The sequence below is a fragment of the Eleutherodactylus coqui genome, chromosome 4 (genome assembly GCF_035609145.1).
Source record: "Eleutherodactylus coqui strain aEleCoq1 chromosome 4, aEleCoq1.hap1, whole genome shotgun sequence".
In the NCBI taxonomy this organism is placed as follows: domain Eukaryota; kingdom Metazoa; phylum Chordata; class Amphibia; order Anura; family Eleutherodactylidae; genus Eleutherodactylus; species Eleutherodactylus coqui.
Window position 1 is genome coordinate 129,555,793 of NC_089840.1, and position 20,249 is coordinate 129,576,041.

At 43.6% G+C, this 20,249-nt stretch overlaps 1 protein-coding gene across 4 annotated transcripts in view; it reads right to left on the reverse strand.

Annotated features, from left to right (window-relative positions):
* Positions 1–19,886, reverse strand: part of LOC136625687 (uncharacterized) — a 43,331-nt gene extending 23,445 nt beyond the window's left edge. Inside the window, exon 1 of one of the 4 annotated variants that reach the window (XM_066600099.1) lies at positions 15,007–15,065. In XM_066600099.1, the coding sequence (XP_066456196.1) occupies positions 15,007–15,034 (28 nt within the window). In that variant the 5' untranslated portion in view covers positions 15,035–15,065. Of the gene's footprint in view, positions 1–1,721; positions 1,818–15,006; positions 15,066–17,204; positions 17,640–19,866 lie in introns of those variants that run through there. The other 3 variants (XM_066600102.1, XM_066600100.1, XM_066600101.1) reach the window with 3 other exon arrangements.
* Between the last annotated feature and the right edge of the window lie 363 nt (positions 19,887–20,249).

A 20,249-nucleotide genomic window follows, 5' to 3' on the forward strand; every position in this document is an offset into this window, starting at 1 on the left:
AGAGCTCATCATCATGTATCTCAGTGTAGATCCCTAATCAGATGAGATCCTGATGAATCAGCCCCATTTTATGGCTGAGGAAACGCGTTGATCCACGAACTTTGGATCTGATCCACAGATACAATCGAATAGAGAGGTCCATAAAGTTTTGGACCTGGTCTATTCATTTGTTTAAAGTACTAGCCACTTAAATACTATAGTACGATTAATTGTTAAACAACTTTCACTGATCTACTGACACTATATCTGTCTAAAAATAACCATAGTTATGGTGATATTAGCCTTGCTCTAACCAAGGCATTAAATTAGTATCTAGCTTTTTTATAAAATACTCCCTTTGACTATATATATTATCTTGTTAAGGCAATAGCAAATCGAGTATGTATCATGTACCTGCTCTAGAGTTAAGGCATTAAGGGCTCCCACCCACTGGCGTTTTTTTTCTCCACTGCAATGCGATTCTAAAGTTAAAGTCTCGCATCGCAGTGCGAGAAAAACGCAGGCAGATATCCCAAAATCGCTGGGATATCGCTGCAACATCGCCAATCTTTTCAATGGGGCCAGCGGCAGCAGCGCTCGCCCCATTGAAAAGATATGGAGAAAGCAATATCTTAGGTATTCATGAATGAATAGCTAAGAGCTATCTGCCATTGGCTGAGCGCTCAGCCAATAGCTAAGCAGTAGCTGCTATTGGCTGAACCCTCAGCCAATCTGCACAGCCCTTTCAGGAGGCGGGGATTTTTAAATCCCAGTCTGCTGAAAGTGCTCAGTAGCAGTGCTGGGGAGCCAGCAGGAGGACGCGGCTGACAGCAGGAGAGGTAAGTAACTTTTTTCTTATTTTTTTAACCACTTTTTTATGATTATCGGGGAAGGGCTTATATTTCAAGCCCTTCTCCGATAATCATTTTTCAGAGCTTGTCAGAAACCACTGCTTTCAATGGGATCGGCAGCAATGAGATAGCATGCCGCGGACTTCTGTCACAGCTGTGACAGAGGGTTCCTTCATCCCCGCGGGGATGAAGGAAACTCCTGCCACAGCTGTGACAGCTGTAGCAGAAGTCTGCGGCATTCTTCATATCTTTTCAATGGGGCTAGCGCTGCTGCCGCTGGCCCCATTGAAAAGACTGTTGCAGCGATATCGCAGCGATTTTCTCGCACTGCTCTGCGAGAGTTTTCACTTACTCTCGCAGCGCAGTGGAGAAAAAAACGCTAGTGGGTGGGAGCCCTAAGAGACACTTGGCCCAAAAGCATCTAATGAGAGAGTGTGATACGTTTATTCTTCTATTTATCAAAAGAAGAACAGCATCTAATGATACAATATAATTATCATCTTCTCACTTACCTTATATGGCCAAATGAGACAGTGCATTAGATTTGATGCTTGATGCAATTTTGTCTGGTCCCTAAGAAGTGGTTACATATTCATCAAATACCACTGAACACTTAGAAGAAGCAGGGGGAGTAGTACCTATTGTATTTGTCTTGTCTGTACATTGTGTTCATATGTTTGGGTAGAGCGCACTTTTTATCAGCGTAATATTAAAAGTTACGTTTTAGCATTTAACTAGTATCCACTAACTACAGTCCTTCACAGTGAATAACAGTTCACCACACAAAACACAAGCCTTCATACGGCCGTATCTACGGGAAAATAAAAAAGTTATGGCTTTTGAAAGTGGCGATGAAAAGTGGAGGTTAAGGTAAATCCAAACATGCAGGACCTGCTGTGGGTTTGCAGTGCGGATCAGCAGCAGTCTACAGAACAATACAAGTAGATGGGAGTTTCAGCAGTTCAGCAGCAAATTTTTTTTGTGGTTTTCATCCTTTCCAATACAAAGGCAAAAAATCCAGTCAATCCGTGGTACAGTTCACAACAATAATTTGCATGTCGCACACGCGCAATTTGCTGTAGATTTATCATAGATTTGCTGCAAGATCCATGGTGGAACCTAACAGACAATTCTAAAGTGCGTTTTAGTCTTCAAGTGTAAAATTATTTATTGTAGTTTCTAGAGATGAGCGAGCATACTCAGTAAAGCGATATACTCGAGAGAGAGCATCGCCTTTTTCGAGTACCTGAAGATGCGGGGGGGCTGCGGGGGTCGGGGGCGGCGCGGGGCAGCGAGCGGGAGCAGGGAGGAGAGTGAGAGAGCTCACTCTCTCTCCCTCCCGATCCCCTCTGCAACCCCCCGCTCACCCCCACGCCCCCCCCCCCGAATCTTCAGGGACGAGCCAGCAGGTACTTGAAAAAGGCGATGCTCTCTCGAGTATATCGCCTTACTGAGTATGCTCACTCATCTCTATTAGTTTTAAATGTGAACACTAGGGGGTCACACTGAGTGAGGTTTTGCCTCGAGATCCGCACACAACTGTTGTAAAGCTGAAGAAAAATATTAAATCATTTGAAATGTGTTATCAAAAATAAATGTATTCATAAAATATAAATATCAGGACAAATTAAGTAAAGTCCAGAGAAATAAAGCAGAAGGGGTGGAGCCCCGTAATCAGATAAACGATGATGAAAAAAATGTATAGAAAGGTATAAAACCAAAATACAGCGTGTTGCTCTACAATATAAATGACTGATTGTATATACAGATTAACAAAGAATTGTCATTTGTTTGATAATGAATTAGCATTCATGCAAATTGATTGTTCAATAATAATAAATATCATTTGTGGGCGTGTAACATGTTAATGCTCATCCTCTGACTCCTCCCTGTAGGGTGGGTTCTACAACTAAGTTTGTGCTGCTAAAGAAAACTATTCACAACACATACGATAGTTTTGTGATGGTCAAAATTTCGGCCTGTTGCCTAAAACAATTTTTTTGAGACGCTCAACAATCCTCAACTATTTGATTAAAAAGCTCAAACTCAAAAACATAGAAAATTTTAACGTTTTTCTAAAGAAGAAACACTCCAAGGAAAATGGCGGACATGTGCAGAAAAAAAGTAAAAAATTGTGCCAACAGCCTATGCCTGACCTTATGTACTGAATGTCTTACGGTGGCTTTACATGGAATAACTATCATCCAAACAATCGCTCCGTAGTGTGAAGAAAAGTGATAGTTGTTCTGTGTCAACATGGCGACCGACAGGTTTACTAGTTGCTAATCGTTTAATTTAGCAAACCTAAAAAATAGTTGCAGTTTGATGTATTAACCCCCGATGTAAACAGACAATCGTCTTTCAATGTCTACTTGCTGAAAATCATTCTCTCTCTTCAGGCAACTCCAAGCCCAGACCACCATGCAAACTTCTCCCAGCCAGCAGGCTTTGCTACAAAAACATCCTTGAATCCTCACTTTTCCAGAACTACAAAACCCATTTAATAACCTACCCTGTCCTGCTGCGTCCCCCAATCCTGTCACTGTTACTGCCCAATGTGCCCTATTACTGTATCTGCTGGATGACAAGGTGCCACCAAATACTTTTGGAGACATAGTGGTGACATAACTATTATTGCCTCCCAAAATATAGTGCCACATAAAAAACACCCCTAAAAATAATAGTGCCCAATAAATATAATCGTACCAAACAGACAGTGCCCCAGACATTAATAGGGCACCACACAGGAAAAGGGGCCATCATTTGTACCCCAGCAGTAACAGTGCCCTATTGTGCTCCCACATAGTAATAATGCTCATGGTAGAGCCCCTTACAAAGTAATAATGCCCCCCCAGTCTGCTGCACTATTTCTTCCAGTAACAAAAACTGAAACATAATGGAAGTGAAGCAAACTGAAAGCATGCTGTTTTTTCTTTTTTTTTAAACCCATTGCAATCAATAGGAAAAAAGTGAGTGGTTTCACATCTACGTTGGAACCTCCGTTTGGAAGAAAAGGCACTGCATGCAGCCTTTTTTTTCTGTCTAAGAGCCGGACAGCTGGACGCAAACTGAATGGAACCCATTACAAATCAATGGGGTCTGTTCTGCGCTGTTCGGTTCCGTCCTAAGATGGAGCTGCTTGGCCACGGGGATTCCCTCTTTCCTTCTTCCCAAACAGAGCTGGAAAGTGGAACCCCTAGAATCCAGAAAACAGAACAGAGAGATGGAAGCCCTAAACCGCAAATGTGAACTGGCCCTAAAAGATGTTGACGGGTTCTTACTTTGTTGCCTTTGACCCATATAAAAATAGAAGTGTTCGACATCGTATGTTGGGAGGTAGTGCAACTGACATTGGAGAAGTGCGTGTTGCTCCATATGCAGAGAAATGTGGGTTAATCATTACTAGAATTCCTCTGTGCAGTCGGCCCATGACCCGCTGAACAGTTTATAACAGAGACAAAACATTATTGTTGGGAACACGGAAATGTTTTTGATTTGTTTTTTTTTACATTTATCAACTACATGACATTGAGGCCCATCAAATATACTTGATATTTGTCTCCTCTCCGCAGAAACGAGCTGTATTGGCTGTAAGCTGTAGAAGGTATTGCTGCTCAAAATCACTATTTTAACAATGCTACACAGAATTAGGCTGGGTTCACATCTGCATTGGAAGCTCCCGCTGGAGTTTCCGCCACAGATTTGTGTAGGCATTTAAAGGGTGAAGTTGTGGATGGAGTATACCTCCCTCCCAGGCTTTTAGTCTGGACAGGGTGGCGTTCCAGTCCACAACTTCACCCTAGTTCCCAGGTAGCTCAGCTGGAGGCACTGACCCCATTAAGGGAGCATAAAAGGCTGTAGCTCCCAGACGTCAGTGTCTGACAGCTTGAGGTGGAATTACCACTTGCCTGGTGGACCTGAGCACCCTGTGAGGTGCAGACTTAAATGGATTATGTGATCTGGATCTTTTGTGTGGCTGGACAGCCTGACAGCCTGAGGAGAAAGCCTCTAAACACCTTGCATGGTGCACTTCGTTCTGTTGTATGGACTGTTGCTGTTATTTTTGCATGGAGTGCGCTGTGCGGCAATAAAGACTAAAGTGAGTTCTATACGTTTGTGGAGTCCAATGTGTCGCTGCCGCCCCTCCCCTGGAGAACAAACTACCACAGCTGGCACAAAATAACTGTAGAAAAAGCGCTTCATGCAGTGCATTTTCCTCCGTCTAAAAGCCAAGTAGCACCCGAACTGACCCATTACATTCAATAGGGTCTGTCTGTCGCTGCTTGGTTCCATCCTGAGGCGGAGCCATTCGGCCACGGGCATTCCCCTTTCCTGCTTCTCGAACAGCCCTGGAAAGCGGAATCCCCAACACAGATGTGAAACCACTCTTACACCCACCAATCCTGCCCAGTCTCTTCTGCGGCCCTGCCTTTGTTGGTCTTGGTTCCCATCCATCCGTGGCACTGCTCTGAGCCTAAGTTGCAGATTCTGTCAAATTTGATTGGAGAACAATCAATGAAGCTTCACTACTTTAAGGCTAATTTCACACAGGTGAGGGGGATACTGGGCTTCCCCACGCATCGCTTCAGGGAAGTAGCGACCCTCAGGTGGAGGATCATCAGGTGTTTCCCATTGTTTTCAATGGAAAAAACTCTCATCGCACACCGTGCAATCCTTTTTAGGGCTCTATTGAAAACAATGGGTGATGCGTTTCGAGGGAATGCCCAAAGATAGGACATCTCACAATTTTTTCCTGCATTGCACAACTAGTATTCATGTGTCTTGGGCTATCCACACACGGGCGAGCGTGATATCGCAATCGTTTTCATGTTGATGCGAGACATCTTTCTATCAAAAATGACTCCCATCACTTCTGTGAAGTAGCGATCCTCCAGCGCGGCTTTCACCCTTCTTAGAGGATCAGCAAATGTTTCCCATTATTTTTAATGGGAAACTTCACATCTTACTCGCGTGCGCCTCATACGTCATGCAATGCTTTTTACTGTTCCATTTAAAATAATGGGCGATGAGTTCCGAGGAACGTGAAAAGGTAGGACATGCAACAATTTTATCCCACACCGCATTGTTTATGTATTTGACTCCATTCATATTTGCGCGAGATTTGTACGTCTCGCAACAAACAAATTATGAGCGAGTTTACAGCAACTTCACACAGACGTACACTACCGTTCAAAAGTTTGGGGTCACATTGAAATGTCCTTATTTTTGAAGGAAAAGCACTGTACTTTTCAATGAAGATAACTTTAAACTAGTCCTAACTTTAAACAAATGCACTCTATACATTGCTAATGTGGTAAATGACTATTCTAGCTGCAAATGCCTGGTTTTTTGTGCAATATCTACAAAGGTGAATAGAGGCCCATTTCCAGCAACTATCACTCCAGTGTTCTAATGGTACAATGTGTTTGCTCATTGGCTCAGAAGGCTAATTGATGATTAGAAAACCCTTGTGCAATCATGTTCACACATCTGAAAACAGTCTAGCTCGTTACAGAAGCTACAAAACTGACCTTCCTGTGAGCAGATTGAGTTTCTGGAGCATCACATTTGTGGGGTCAATTAAACGCTCAAAATGGCCAGAAAAAGAGAACTTTCATCTGAAACTCGACAGTCTATTCTTGTTCTTAGAAATGAAGGCTATTCCATGCGAGAAATTGCTAAGAAATTGAAGATTTCCTACAACGGTGTGTACTACTCCCTTCAGAGGACAGCACAAACAGGCTCTAACCAGAGTAGAAAAAGAAGTGGGAGGCCGCGTTGCACAACTAAGCAAGAAGATAAGCACATTAGAGTCTCTAGTTTGAGAAACAGACGCCTCACAGGTACCCAACTGGCATCTTCATTAAATAGTACCCGCAAAACACCAGTGTCAACATCTACAGTGAAGAGGCGGCTGCGGGATTTTGGGCAGAGTGGCAAAGAAAAAGCCATATCTGAGACTGGCCAATAAAAGAAAAAGATTAAGATGGGCAAAAGAACACAGACATTGGACAGAGGAAGACTGGAAAAAAGTGTTGTGGACGGATGAATCCAAGTTTGAGGTGTTTGGATCACAAAGAAGAACGTTTGTGAGACGCAGAACAAATGAAAAGATGCTGAAAGAATGCCTGACGCCATCTGTTAAGCATGGTGGAGGTAATGTGATGGGGTTGCTTTGGTGCTGGTAAGGTGGGAGATTTGTACAGGGTAAAAGGGATTCTGAATAAGGAAGGCTATCACTCCATTTTGCAACGCCATGCCATACCCAGTGGACAGCGCTTGATTGGAACCAATTTCATCCTACAACAGGACAATGACCCTAAACACACCTCCAAATTGTGCAAGAACTATTTACAGCAGAAGCAGGCAGCTGGTATTCTATTGGTAATGGAGTGGCCAGCGCAGTCACCAGATCTGAACCCCATTGAGCTGTTGTGGGAGCAGCTTGACCGTATGGTACGCCAGAAGTGCCCATCCAACCAATCCAACTTGTAGGAGATGCTTCTAGAAGCGTGGGGTGCAATTTCACAAGCTTCCCTCAACAAATTAACAGCTAGAATGTCAAAGGTGTGCAATGCTGTAATTGCTGCAAAAGGAGGATTCTTTGACGAAAGCAAAGTTTGATGTAAAAACAATGTTATTTCAAATACAAATCATTATTTCTAACCTTGTCAATGTCTTGACTCTATTTTCTATTCATTTCACAACGTGTGGTGGTGAATAAGTGTGACTTTTCATGGAAAACACAAAATTGTTTGGGTGACCCAAAACTTTTGAACGGTAGTGTATTTGCGCTTCTAATAGAACCCATTGAATTCAATGAGTTCGTTCTCACTTCTCTTCTTTGCACGCACATTTTGCCCGCGGGGGAAGAAAACCCAGCATGCTCTATTTTTGTGTGACTTTGCACACTAATGGTCCCCATAGATGTCTACAGAAGGTGAGCTAATGCGTGCTCAATGCACGTGCAAATGCACAATACATTGCGCAATTCTGTTGAAAAAGAACACATCTGAATAGCCTTTTAAATTGGGACATGGTAGTGTCCAGTGTGCAAAAAAATCCTGTGTGTACAAAAAGTACAGTAGAATCTAGCTCATTCATAAAGCAAATATGTTGGGCTGAATGTGCAATTATGCATACGCTTGTGTGAAGCTGCTCTTGGAGATAGTCTGAGATGGTCTGATGTGTTACATTCGTGGAGGCGTATGAACAGCGACCTACATGAACATAATATATAAGGCTAAAGGGAAGAATATGCACTTAAAACTGGACACAGAAATCACCAAACAAAAACCAAACTAAGAAAAAGAGGGATGCAAGCGTCAGACACTTCATCAAATGGGGTTCAGACCAGACCATGAGGCCAAATACTTACCAATATACTAGTACAAAAAATGGTAGAACTGCCAATAAATATGAGATATTGGTTGATATAAAGCCACAGAACAGGGAATCCTGCCTAAAAGCGGGGTGATCGACCCGACAAGGATGACCCCACACAGGAACCTAGGGAACCTGACTCGTAAAGGAACAAAATTAAACCATTCATTTCAATAGTTTTGTTTTCACTAGTGGGATCTTCTTGCGTATTATTAGCATGTAGTTAATACTACAGCAAGGAGTTTGAATAGTCTGATAAAAACAAAATGTGCTTCATGCGATAATAATACGGTGAGCGTATTAGTGCATGCGCCCATGTGTTTTGTCCTCAGCCAGCCAAATCAACCACACCTGCAGCAGTGTGTTCCTGGAAGTACATAGTACTACAGGTCCCAGGAGCACAACGTGACACGTATAATAGATAGTTTACATCGAGCGCTGGTTGCATTAATGTATTGTAGAAGACTTCATGGGATTTGGAGAAGAGTAAAAAAATTTTCTTTTCTGTATCTGTCTAAATACCTTTTTTTGGGGCGTGGAGGGTCATGATTGGCTTAACCCTTTCCAATCCACTGTCTGACGTCTCAAGACATTCTGATTGAGGGCTGTACAGCTTCAATGTCAGAAGACGTCCGGCAGGGTATTCTTACTGCAGATTGCTGGCAGCTCTGTTGACGGGGGCCTCTCCAGCATGTCTCAAACCGCAGTACTGGCTATAGCCAGCAGATGGTGCCATTGTATAATGGCAGAAAGAGAAAGCCCCCTAGGAAACCCTGAATCCAAACTTGGATTGCAAAGGGTTAAATATAGTTGTGATTGATTATATTGTTTGGGGTAATGATATTTTCTATGTACATTATACTTATGCATGTATAAATGTCATGAAATGAACAGGTAATTGTATTTAATATAACTTCAATAAAAATGATCTGATTAAAAAAAAAAAGATTAAAAGCACGGAATCTGAATGACTATGTAACGTATGATATTGGTATTATCTATGTAAAAACATAAGCCAAGATTACTTTCTGTATGACTGTAATCATATTGAGATCGGAGAATTCCCCATGCAATACATGTACAGCAGCTTAGAGAGTTCTGTCTATTTTAGAACACATATCTCCCATGTTAGTTATGACAATTACCAACCAGCAGCAGACAATATTGTGTGACAGTCAGATCTGCAGATGTACAAACCAAGAAGAGTCACTGGAGGGCCCAGGAAAATATCCAGGCACATCATTTACACTGGATCCATAATTAAAACAATAGATGTCAGTTTGCTGTCAATCCTAAAAAGCACGCAGCGGAAGACACGTGCGATCGGAGGAGACGTGCGAGCGGAGGAGACGTGTGAAAGGGGGACACATACGAGCGGAGGACACGTACGAGCAAAGTACACGTATGAGTGGAGGAGACGTGTGAACGGAGGACATGTACGAGCGGAGGACACGTATGAGCAGAGGAAACGTGTGAACGAAGGACACGTACGAGCGGAGGACACATATGGGCGGAGGACACATACGGGTGGAGGACAGGAGGACACATACGGGCGGAGGACAGGAGGATACATACGGGTGGAGGACAGGAGGACACATATGAGCAGAGGACACATATGGGCGGAGGACAGGAGGACACATATTAGTGGAGGACACATAAGGGTGGAGGACAGGAGGACACATACGAGTGGAGGACACATACGGGAGGAGGACACATATGGGCGGAGGACAGGAGGACACATATTAGCGGAGGACACATATGGGTGGAGGACAGGAGGAAACATACGAGCGGAGGACACATACGGGAGGAGGACACATACGGGCGGAGGACAGGAGGACACATATTAGCGGAGGAAGTCATTATTTTAGAAAGTTTTGCTGCCATGTAACATGATTAACAGTGTTGTATGAGGAATATGTTGCACTGTTTGGCAGGAGTGCAGCCTCTGGCCCAACTCATTCAGAGAACAAGCCAGTTATGGAGAGGAGGCCATTAGTACAGCATATAATTAGCTGATGGATTTGCTCCCACAGCAATTGAGCTATATCATAGAAATTGTTATGCTAAAGATTTTTGTTCTTACCAAGATGTGGTTTAACGCTGATTAGATAAGTAAATGTTAGTGTCCTCCAGCGTGTCCTGCTCTCTTATTTAACCATTCCCTATTCCTGCCTTCTTGCCAGTAACCCTGACCTTTGTCTTGTTTACAGGCTGCCTTTGATTATATCTTACCCAACTCTTGGCCTTGCATTCATTGTACAATATATTTTTTCCTGTACCTATTTTGTAACCAGCTGCATAACATAACATGCTGGGTGGCAGCAATTGGTGACGGTGGTCTGCACTGCCACTAGGCAAGATTAGATGCTATAGTACACTCTTGTAAAAAAAAAAATCACCTAGAAGTTGTCATTTTTCTGCACAACTCAGCATGCAGTTCCATCTCAGGCATGATTAGAATTGTGGTGAACATGAACGGTCTTGTCACCTGAGGCCCTAAAAGTGGTTCCCCCTTGGCCTATAAGAGGCTCTCAGAGGCTCCTTGAGTGTAGTGACCTGTTCTTCCGCTTGTGTAGAGCTTGTTGACCACTAGACACCTCTACGACACAGAGAAGAGATTTCACCCCATTACCAGAGTCTGAGAGGGGGCGCATTATTGGGTGTGGGAAGCTGGATGGTCGTATCCATGAACTGTCCCCCACCTGGGTCGTTCTGACCAGATTGTTAGGAGGTGTTGGGACCAGTGGATGCATTAGGGAACGCACACAGGGAGGCCGGGCTCAGAACCCCCAATAGAGAGGATCATCTGATGATCCGATAAGCACAAGCAGCACCATCATTACAGGCCCCTGTGTCTGTCGGAACCATTTTCAAACACTTAGCTGAAGGACATTTGATCTCATGGCGCCTATTACCTGTGCTGCCTTTAACACCCTCTCCATTTCTGTCATAAACAACAAACCGGACTGCTACGCAGTAAAACTGGGTTGTTCAGTGATGAATCCAGGTTTAGTTTGAACACTGATGACAGCCATGTTCATGTCTGGAGACCTCGTGTTTAGCACCTCAATCCTGCCTTTGCTGTGGAGCGGCACACTGCCCCCTGCTGCTGTAATGGTCTAGGGGTCATTGCATACAACAGTCAGTCACCCCTGGTAGTGGTACAAGGGACATTGACAACTCAGCGCTATGTTCAGGACATCCTGCAGCCACATGTGTTCTTCTCATGGCGGCTTCCAAGAGCCATTTAACAGCAGGTTAATACTCGGCCGCACACACAAGGGGGTCACAGGAATGCCTACACAACATGGTCACATTTCCGTGGCTAGCTGGTCACAAGATTTATTGCTAATTGAAAATGTATGGAACCATCTGGAATGCTAACTTCGACAGCCTATAAATTTGCACAATCAAGTTTGCTCGGTTACAGCAAATGTTGAGCGATATGCTACAGGATGCCATACAGAACCTGTATGCCTCCATGCCGACCCATATCACATCTTGTATCCAAGCTAGAGGCAGTACAACAGGGTACTAGAGCCTCCATGCCCACCTGTATCACATCTTGTATCCAAGCTAGAGGCGGTACAACAGGGTACTAGAGCCTCCATGCCCCCTGTATCACATCTTATATCGAAGCTAGAGGCGGTACAACAGGGCACTGGAGCCTCCATGCCCGCCCGTATCACATCTTGTATCCAAGCTAGAGGCGGTACAACAGGGTACTACAGCCTCCATGCCACCTGTATCACATCTTGTATCCAAGCTAGAGGCAGTACAACAGGGTACTAGAGCCTCCATGTCCGTTTATACCACATCTTCCATATCTTGCTATTATGCGCAGTGTGACTTGTTCCTTTTTAATTCTCAGCTGTGTCTCATAGCGGCATTGTGTATATTAAACACTGCACATACTCACGTTGCTGCATATGGACAGTATTGCATACACTACCCATAGAGAAGAATATGGCTGTTCATGCGTGATACGCAGTGCAATACAGCATGCTGTGATCTTTTTCATGTGTGCATCTACACGCAACAAATACATGCTAATGTGAATAGATCAATGAAAATCAATGTACTTTTATTGACTTCATTCGACGCTTATCACGTGGTGAAATCACGGTCGTGTGAATGAGCCCTTACACAGCACCAAAATACCGACCACTTCAAAGGTGCAAAATATTTTTTACTGTGACACAAACTATAATTAAGACAAGAAACAGAACTTTAATTAGTATAACTATTCACCCCCTGAAAGTCAGCTCTGTCTCTGGCCACCTGTTGCTGCAGTTACACATGCAAGTTTCTTGAGGTATGTCTCCATTAGCTAAGCACATCTAGACACTAGGATTTTGGACGGTTCTTCCAGACAAAACTGCTCCAACTCCTTCAAGTTATCCCGGACTTTGAACATCCCATGGAGCACCATTAAATCCATTATAACACAATGTTGTGTTCATGTACAGCAGTGTTCAAGGCTCGTCACAGATTCTGAACTGGACTGAAGTCTGGGCTTTGACTAGGCCACCCAAAACATTTCCATGTTTTCCCTAAGACCTCTATAGCCTCTATAGTATATTTAGGGGCATTATCCTGCTGTAAGTGAAACTCCGTCCCGGTCTTAAATCTCTTGGAAACTGAAACAGGTTTTCCTCAAGAATTGCCCAGTACTTACTGCCATCTGTCTTTCCTTCAATCCGGACCAGTTTTCTGGTCCCAGTAGATTAAAAACATCCCTAAAGCATGATGTGTGCCACCACTGTGTTTCATTGTGGGACTGGTGTTCTTGGGGTGGTACACATAGCATTTCCATGATGGCCAAAAAGTTCTGTTTAAGGCCTCGTTCACACGGGTGACAAAGTCGCGCGATTTTGTCGCGTTGCTACAATGCTACGAATCGCATGTATGTGAAGCCCATGCTTTCCTATGGGTTCCTTCACACATGAGATGTTTTATAGCATGCAACAACCCGACACAGAAACCTTGCGGGTCTGGGGATATGCCCGGGACTCGCGATGTTTTGTAGCCCATGTTTCTCTATGGAGCCTTCATCTCTGTTGCATCACATCACACGTAAACGCGGTTTTTGTGTGGTGCGATGCAACTTTGACAGTAGGAAATCCTACTGTCAAAGCCTAATCTAAGACCTGGCTGCAGGAAAAAATTCAGAAAAACACATACATCACCTTAGAAGCGCTCTCCGACGCAGCCAAAGCTTTTTTCCGGGTCCTGGCACTGTTTCTCTTCTTCATCTTCTGGCCAGGAATTGAAAAATCCCCGCCTTCTGGAAGCTCTGGCTGTGATTGGCTGATGCTGAGCCGATCACAGCCATTCATCAAGCACATGAACCAGAAGATGAAGAAGATGATCAGTGCCGGGACCTGGGGAGAAGCTGCGACGGCGCCCCAGACAGCTCGGTATAATTCTTTTTTTTTCTTCAGCTACAGCCTATTTTCGGGGTATATTTCAAGCCCTCCCCTCCCCCCCCCCCCCCCCCCCGAAAATCCTCACATGTGATGCTACAAAGTCACGCGACTTTATAGGGTCACATGCGACTTTGTAGCACTACAAAATCGCGGTATTGCCAACAGAAGACACAGCGATATCTCACGGTACAGTGATGCAATATCGCTGCAATTTTTTCGCGGCTATGCCATGTTGCCGTGTGAAGGACGCCTTAGTCTCATGTGACCGGAGAACTTCTTCCAGTTGTTTGGAGAGTTGGCCACATGCTGTCTGGTAAACTCAAACGTGTTTTCTTATGTTTTTCTTTAAGCAATGTGTTTTTTTTTGGCTACTCTTCCATAAAGCCCCACTCTGTGGAGTGGAGGGCTTATAGTGGTCCAAGTATAGTGGACAAGTACTTCCATCTTCATTGTGAATCTTTGGAGCTTCTTCAGAATTATTGTTGATGTCTTTGATTAATGCCCTCCTTGTCCAGTCTGTGAGTTTTGGTCGGGTTTGTAGTTGTGTCATATTTTTGCATTATGTTATAATGGATTTAATGGTACTCCATGGGATGTTCAAAGTCTGGGATATTTTATTCAACTCCGATCTATACTTCTCTATGACTTTGTGTATGACGTGTTTGGAGAGCTTCTCAGTCTCCATGTTACTTGCTTAGTGGCTCTGTAGACCCAGGGGCTTTTCATAACAGGTGTATTTATACTAACATCATGTGACACTGTGATTGCACACAGAGGGGCCATATTCAATTTTTCGTAATAATTTGAATTATTTTCTAAGGTCCGTTATGTGAAATTTAGATTAACATTCATTTTCATTTCAAGTTATAGTGCAACAAACAGAAAAAAACATCAATGGGGTGAATACTTTTGCAAGGCACTGTATTAGAGGATGTTTATAAGCCCATATTGAAAGCTTAAGAAGAGTAACACATTCTCTGTATCTCTCCCATCATAATCATGAAATATATGATTTACCGAAGAGTGTTATAATTCTCTGTCCCAGTTGTGGCCGCGTCTACTAGGAATCATTCTGCACAACATAAAGCTTTACAACCCTAACAAATGTCCTTCCCCTTGATATATGTAATGTTCAAAAAATTTCTACGCACCGGCATCAACAAGATACCAGGCCGTTGTTGGCACAAGAAGACAGCAGGCTCTTAATTGATGAAGAACCAAGGTAACTCTTGGACACACTAAAAGTATTAGTCAAAAAGGCTTTTGAACGCTGCACATAGGACAGACATACATATACAACATACACATGAAGAAGATCTTCATTATTGTCAGAAGGATATTCATGCGATATGTCCGACTGTTACCTGGAGTTACAGTAGTCCTTTCCCCCATCCAACTGAAGGGATTTTCAGATATTGCTATCTGACTATTGTCATATGAAATACTCCTTCAGTTGGATCAGGTGCTGCAATACAGGTGTATACTGTCACATGGAGAGTTTCCGTTGGCTCATGACTATGCTGCTTGATCATAGTCACATGCAGGATGATGCATCATGCATGCCAGACAGTTTGCATAGCAGGGCGTAGTTGAATATTCCTTTCGGCAGGTTAAAGTATGCATCTAGGCCCCAGTTCATGGAGTATTTGCCAATAGATTGTTTATTTGGCATATGCCGGGCAGCTATACATTGACATACCTTTTTTTTACCGCGTAGGTAAGCGAAGGCTGCTGCACTTTTCTATACAAAGGGATACACAGTAAGGTTTACGTTCACATGTGGCAGATTTTGGTGCTGATCTGCATCAATATCTGAACCGTTTTGTGCGTATTTTGATGCAGATCTGCTGGGTTTTCATCCTTCCAACTGAAGGGGTTAAGTTTGCTGTGCAACTGCGTCACAATCTGCCTCAAAATCCACACCAATAATGTTGATTTTGTCACAGATTTTAGTGCGGAATTTGCGCTGTGCAAAATCTGCACCAATTCCCCAACGTGTGAACATGCCCATAAAATGAGCTACAACACGCTCACTTTTCTGGACATTGTAAGGGCTCCTTCACACAAGCATACGCGCAAATGTGCATACTTCAGCGCAACGTATTTGTGCTATGAACATCGTAATATAATGTTTTGCACAGCAGACGAACACGCTCTTATTTAAATGGCTATTTAGCCTGATGAGGTTCAGATGTGTTTTTTTCCAGGGGAATTACAGAGCATATTGGGCATTTGCGCACCTCCAATAGACTTCAGGAAAATAGAGCATGTCCTATTTCTTGGCACGCTCGATAAACACGCATGCAAAATTGGGGAAGTGTGTACAAACCCACTGATATCAATGGGTTCTCTTCTCTGCATATTGCAGGGTCCTTGTGTGGCGCTGAGTGATAAGGCAGCAGTATGCAGCACTAAGCTCTCACTCACGACCTGAAGGTTCGTTTCCCACATGGTTCAGGTAGCCGGCTCAAGATTGACTCAGCCTTTCATCCCTCCCAGGTCGGTAAAATGAGTACCTTGCTAGGGGGGTAATAAATAAATTACCTGAAAGCGCTGTGGAATAAGTTGGCGCTATACAAATTACAAGTCCCTTCCCATATTGCGCACACAAATGTTGTGTGTACAAATATGCTCGTGAAGGAGCCCTTATAAAAGAACATTTTAATAACGGTTTTACAGAACAATACCCGGACCCCCTCAGTTCTATCGACCCAGATTTAGACCATCATAGGATCTAGTGGAGATCAAAGTGTGTTCACTAGAACCCTAGGAAGTCCAGAGACTAGAGGCCTTAAAATGTGCTTATATTCCAGCTGCGTGAAAGTGGCCGAAAATGAAGAGGGCTGTGAGAGTATTGTTGTGGTTATTGCACATACATACTTCATGCTACTTGTGTATATATATATATATATATATATATATATATATATATATATATATATACATACACACACACACACTTTAACCACAGTCAGATGTACAGAATGATCCGGGATATTTTAAAGCAATTTTATTTTAAGAAAACCCCAAAGAATGTAAGTCAATGATTAAATAAACTTGAGATTTAATGCGTCATTAAGTGAGGTTTGACAGGCTTGTAATTACTAAATATGCTGTATGGTGATGACTAGCTCATTGTTTGCCACCATGTAATTACCGTACATGATCAATGAGACATTAACCCCTCCAGCAGATTAATGGGCCTGCTGCATCGTAGCCACTGGAAGCCGTACAGGACTATGGAACACTCAGAATGTTGACTGATTCAATCAGTTCTAACCTACTCATAACTTAGTAACAAATCTTGATTCGACCCGTAACAACATGTTTTTACCACGACACCCTATGTTACATATCTGGGTGTCATAGCAGTTGTACGTGCCGTAACATACTTATATCTTTCATTGCAGTTTATATTTCAGTACTTAAAGCTCAACATTACGATATGGGAATTTTTAAGACTCGTTCCGTGATAAGATTGCCAGGTGATCTCTTCCTATGAAAGCAGGGACAACAAGGAGTTAAATGCACGGACATAATGGGTGGGTTAGACATGTCTTACCTGGGGGATCTCGGTACGGGTTCACCTTAGCATGTATTTATTCAGCCAGAAGCTCAGAGGAACGAGGAAGCTTGTTACATTACTTTGTAACGCAGTTGGAATTACTTCTCACTTCCGGGTGTGATACACGGACACTTAGATTTGCCTTTGTCCGTTGACTTGAAGTTTAAAGCTTCGTCTTCCCCTCTTCATGCCCCTCAGTTTAAAAGTTTGAAAGCGATTCGTAAAAGAAAGCTGATGACATTGTACCTGGAGGCAGCTGTTCTGGGTCATAACAGGTTTTCTGTTTGTCGAAAGCCTTTGTAATAATCTCCCTGGAGGGCTGAATGAGCCATAGTAATATCTCTATGGAAACGCCTTAAAGTTTAACCAGTGTTTAGAGATTACAGAGGGTGCACTTACAATAGGCCTTGGGTGCACCTCCGCCAAAATGACCTGGTAAAGATAAAGAAAATGCTTTCTCTCATGACAAAAATATAATGGCAAGGCGGACGTTCAATGTGCCGGAGGGAAGTCATGCTACTTCTAAAGATTACTGTGTATAAAAGAAGCAGGAAGAAAACTTTTCATATATACTGTAGATCAGGGGTGTCACACTCCACATCAGCCTTATGGATGCCTTCAAAGTAATTGTAAGACTGTATAGATATAGTGACCCCCATAGTGGGCACAGTAGTAATAGTGACCCCAGTAGTCATAGGGTCTCCCATAGTGACCCCAGTAAAAAGTAACCCCCATAGTGGCCGCAGTAGTAAGTAACCCTCAAAGTGACCCCAGAAATAAGACTGACTACCATAGTGACCCCCATAATGGCCCCAGTAGTAAGTTACCTCCATGGTGACCCCAGTAATAAGAGTAACCCCCATAGTGACCCCAGTAGTGATAGGGTCCCCCATAGCGATAGTAACCTCTCATATTAATCCCAGTAATAATAGTGACTCCCACTGTGGCCCCAGTAATAAGAGAGACGGCAGTAGTAATAGTGACCCTAGTTATAATAGTGACCCCCCCCCATAGTGAACCCAGTAGTGACTCTCAAAGTGACCCCAGTTATAAGTGTGACCTTCTTTTTTGGCTACAGTAGTTATAGGGTCCCCCATAGTGGTCCCAATAGTGATAGTGACCCTTCATTATGATCCCAGTAATAATAGTGACCTTATAGTAGCCCCAGTAATAATAGTGACTTCCATACTGGCCCCAGTAATAAGAGAGACCTCAGTAGTAACATCCCCCATAGTGGACTCAGTAATGACTCTCATAGTGACCCCAGTTATAAGTGTGACCCCCATAGTGGCCCCAGTAATAATTGTGATCCCCATCAGGGCCCGAGTAGTGATGGGGTTCCCCATAGTGGTCCCAGTAGTGATACTTCATTGTGATCCCAGTACTAATAGTGACCATTATAGTGGCCCCAGGAGTAATAGTGACCTCCATAGTGGCCCCAGTTATAATAATGACCCGCATAGTCGCCCCAGTAATAATAGTGATCCCATAGAGGCCTCAGTAATGACTCCCATAGTGGCCCCAGTAATAAGAGTGACTCCTATAGTGACCCAAGTAGTGAAAGGGTCCCCCATAGTGGTCCCAGTAGTGATAGTGACCCATCATAGTGGTCCGAGTTGTAATAGTGACCCTTATAGTGGCCCCAATAGTTATAATGACCCCTCATAGTGGCCTCAGTAGTAACAGTGGTCCCCCATAGTGGTCCCAGAAGTAATAGTGTCCACTATATTGGCCCCAGTAGTAATAGTACTCCCTATTGACTTCTGGCCAGGCAGCATCCCTACAGGCTTTCCATTCACACAGTCTGCAGCTCCAGTCCATCAGCAGCAGTGCAGTCTATGACCACTAACCTCTCCCCTTATCGTCTGCACTGTGTACAGGATGGAGCATGTAGACACCAGGGTGGAGGGGTCAGCAGTCACAGATTCTGTACTGCTACCACTGGGTTTGAACTCCAGGCTGGGAGAGTGGAGTGCCTGTTAGGTTGATGCATGACCCTCGGGCCACATAAAATGAGGTGGCGGCCTGGATTTGGCCTGCAGGCCTGCTGTTTGACATGTGTTCCGTATATCATTATAACCATTTTAACGCTTTTTAATTCATGCTGTGACCAGGGCCAGGCTGGGTTCAAAAAGTGGCCCTGGAACAAAACCGCTCCGGCTGAGATTTGTACAACATCACAGCAAGAAATGTTAGGGTGCTTTCACACAGGATTAAATACTCTGCAACAGCATTGCGGAATATTCCATAGGACGGCAAATTCCGCACCAAAATCTGCACTGCTAATGTGATGATTTTGATGCAGAATTGAAAATGGCTAAATTCTGCCAGCAATTCTGCATCAAAAATCGACAGTTAGACGTGCGGACTTTGGTGTGGAATTTCAGGATGGCATATTCCACAACGCGGTCCCGTGTAAAAGCACCCAAATGCAGACTTACAAATCTGCATCATGAACAATACTGTTTTCCTTATCTAGGTCAGAGGGGACCCACCGGCCCGCGTGGGATTGCTCTCCCTGCTGCCCATATAGTTATCCCTGATAAGCAAATATGAAGAAATATAGCAGGTAAATGTTTCATTATATTTCAAAATGTAGATTCATCTACATTGTTGGTAGAAAGTCATTAGTGACCAGTCCCCTAGGCATGATCTTTACCTTACTGCAGGGCTCTGCCTCCTCTGATTCCCTCTGGAACGAATTGGCCGATCACTTGAAGCTTCATGCTTGTACATAGAAGAACAGCATGGAAAGTTCCTTGTTATCCGATGAGCTGCTGCCATCTGCATCCACTTCCTCCTTGGTGACAGGTCTTCTGGGTGCACTCACTGATTATTACAGCGTTATCTCTATCAAGTGGTCAAAATTTAGGATCTGGATGTGCTACGAATTAAACCAACTGTCTTATAGAAGTGGCACGAACCAAAGAATCTATTTCTTTACATAGGAGCTGAATAGTTGCATAGTTTAGTGTAATAGAATATTTCTCTAGTTTTACACTGCACAATCCAAATTGGGGCAAATATTCTGGATTACAGAGT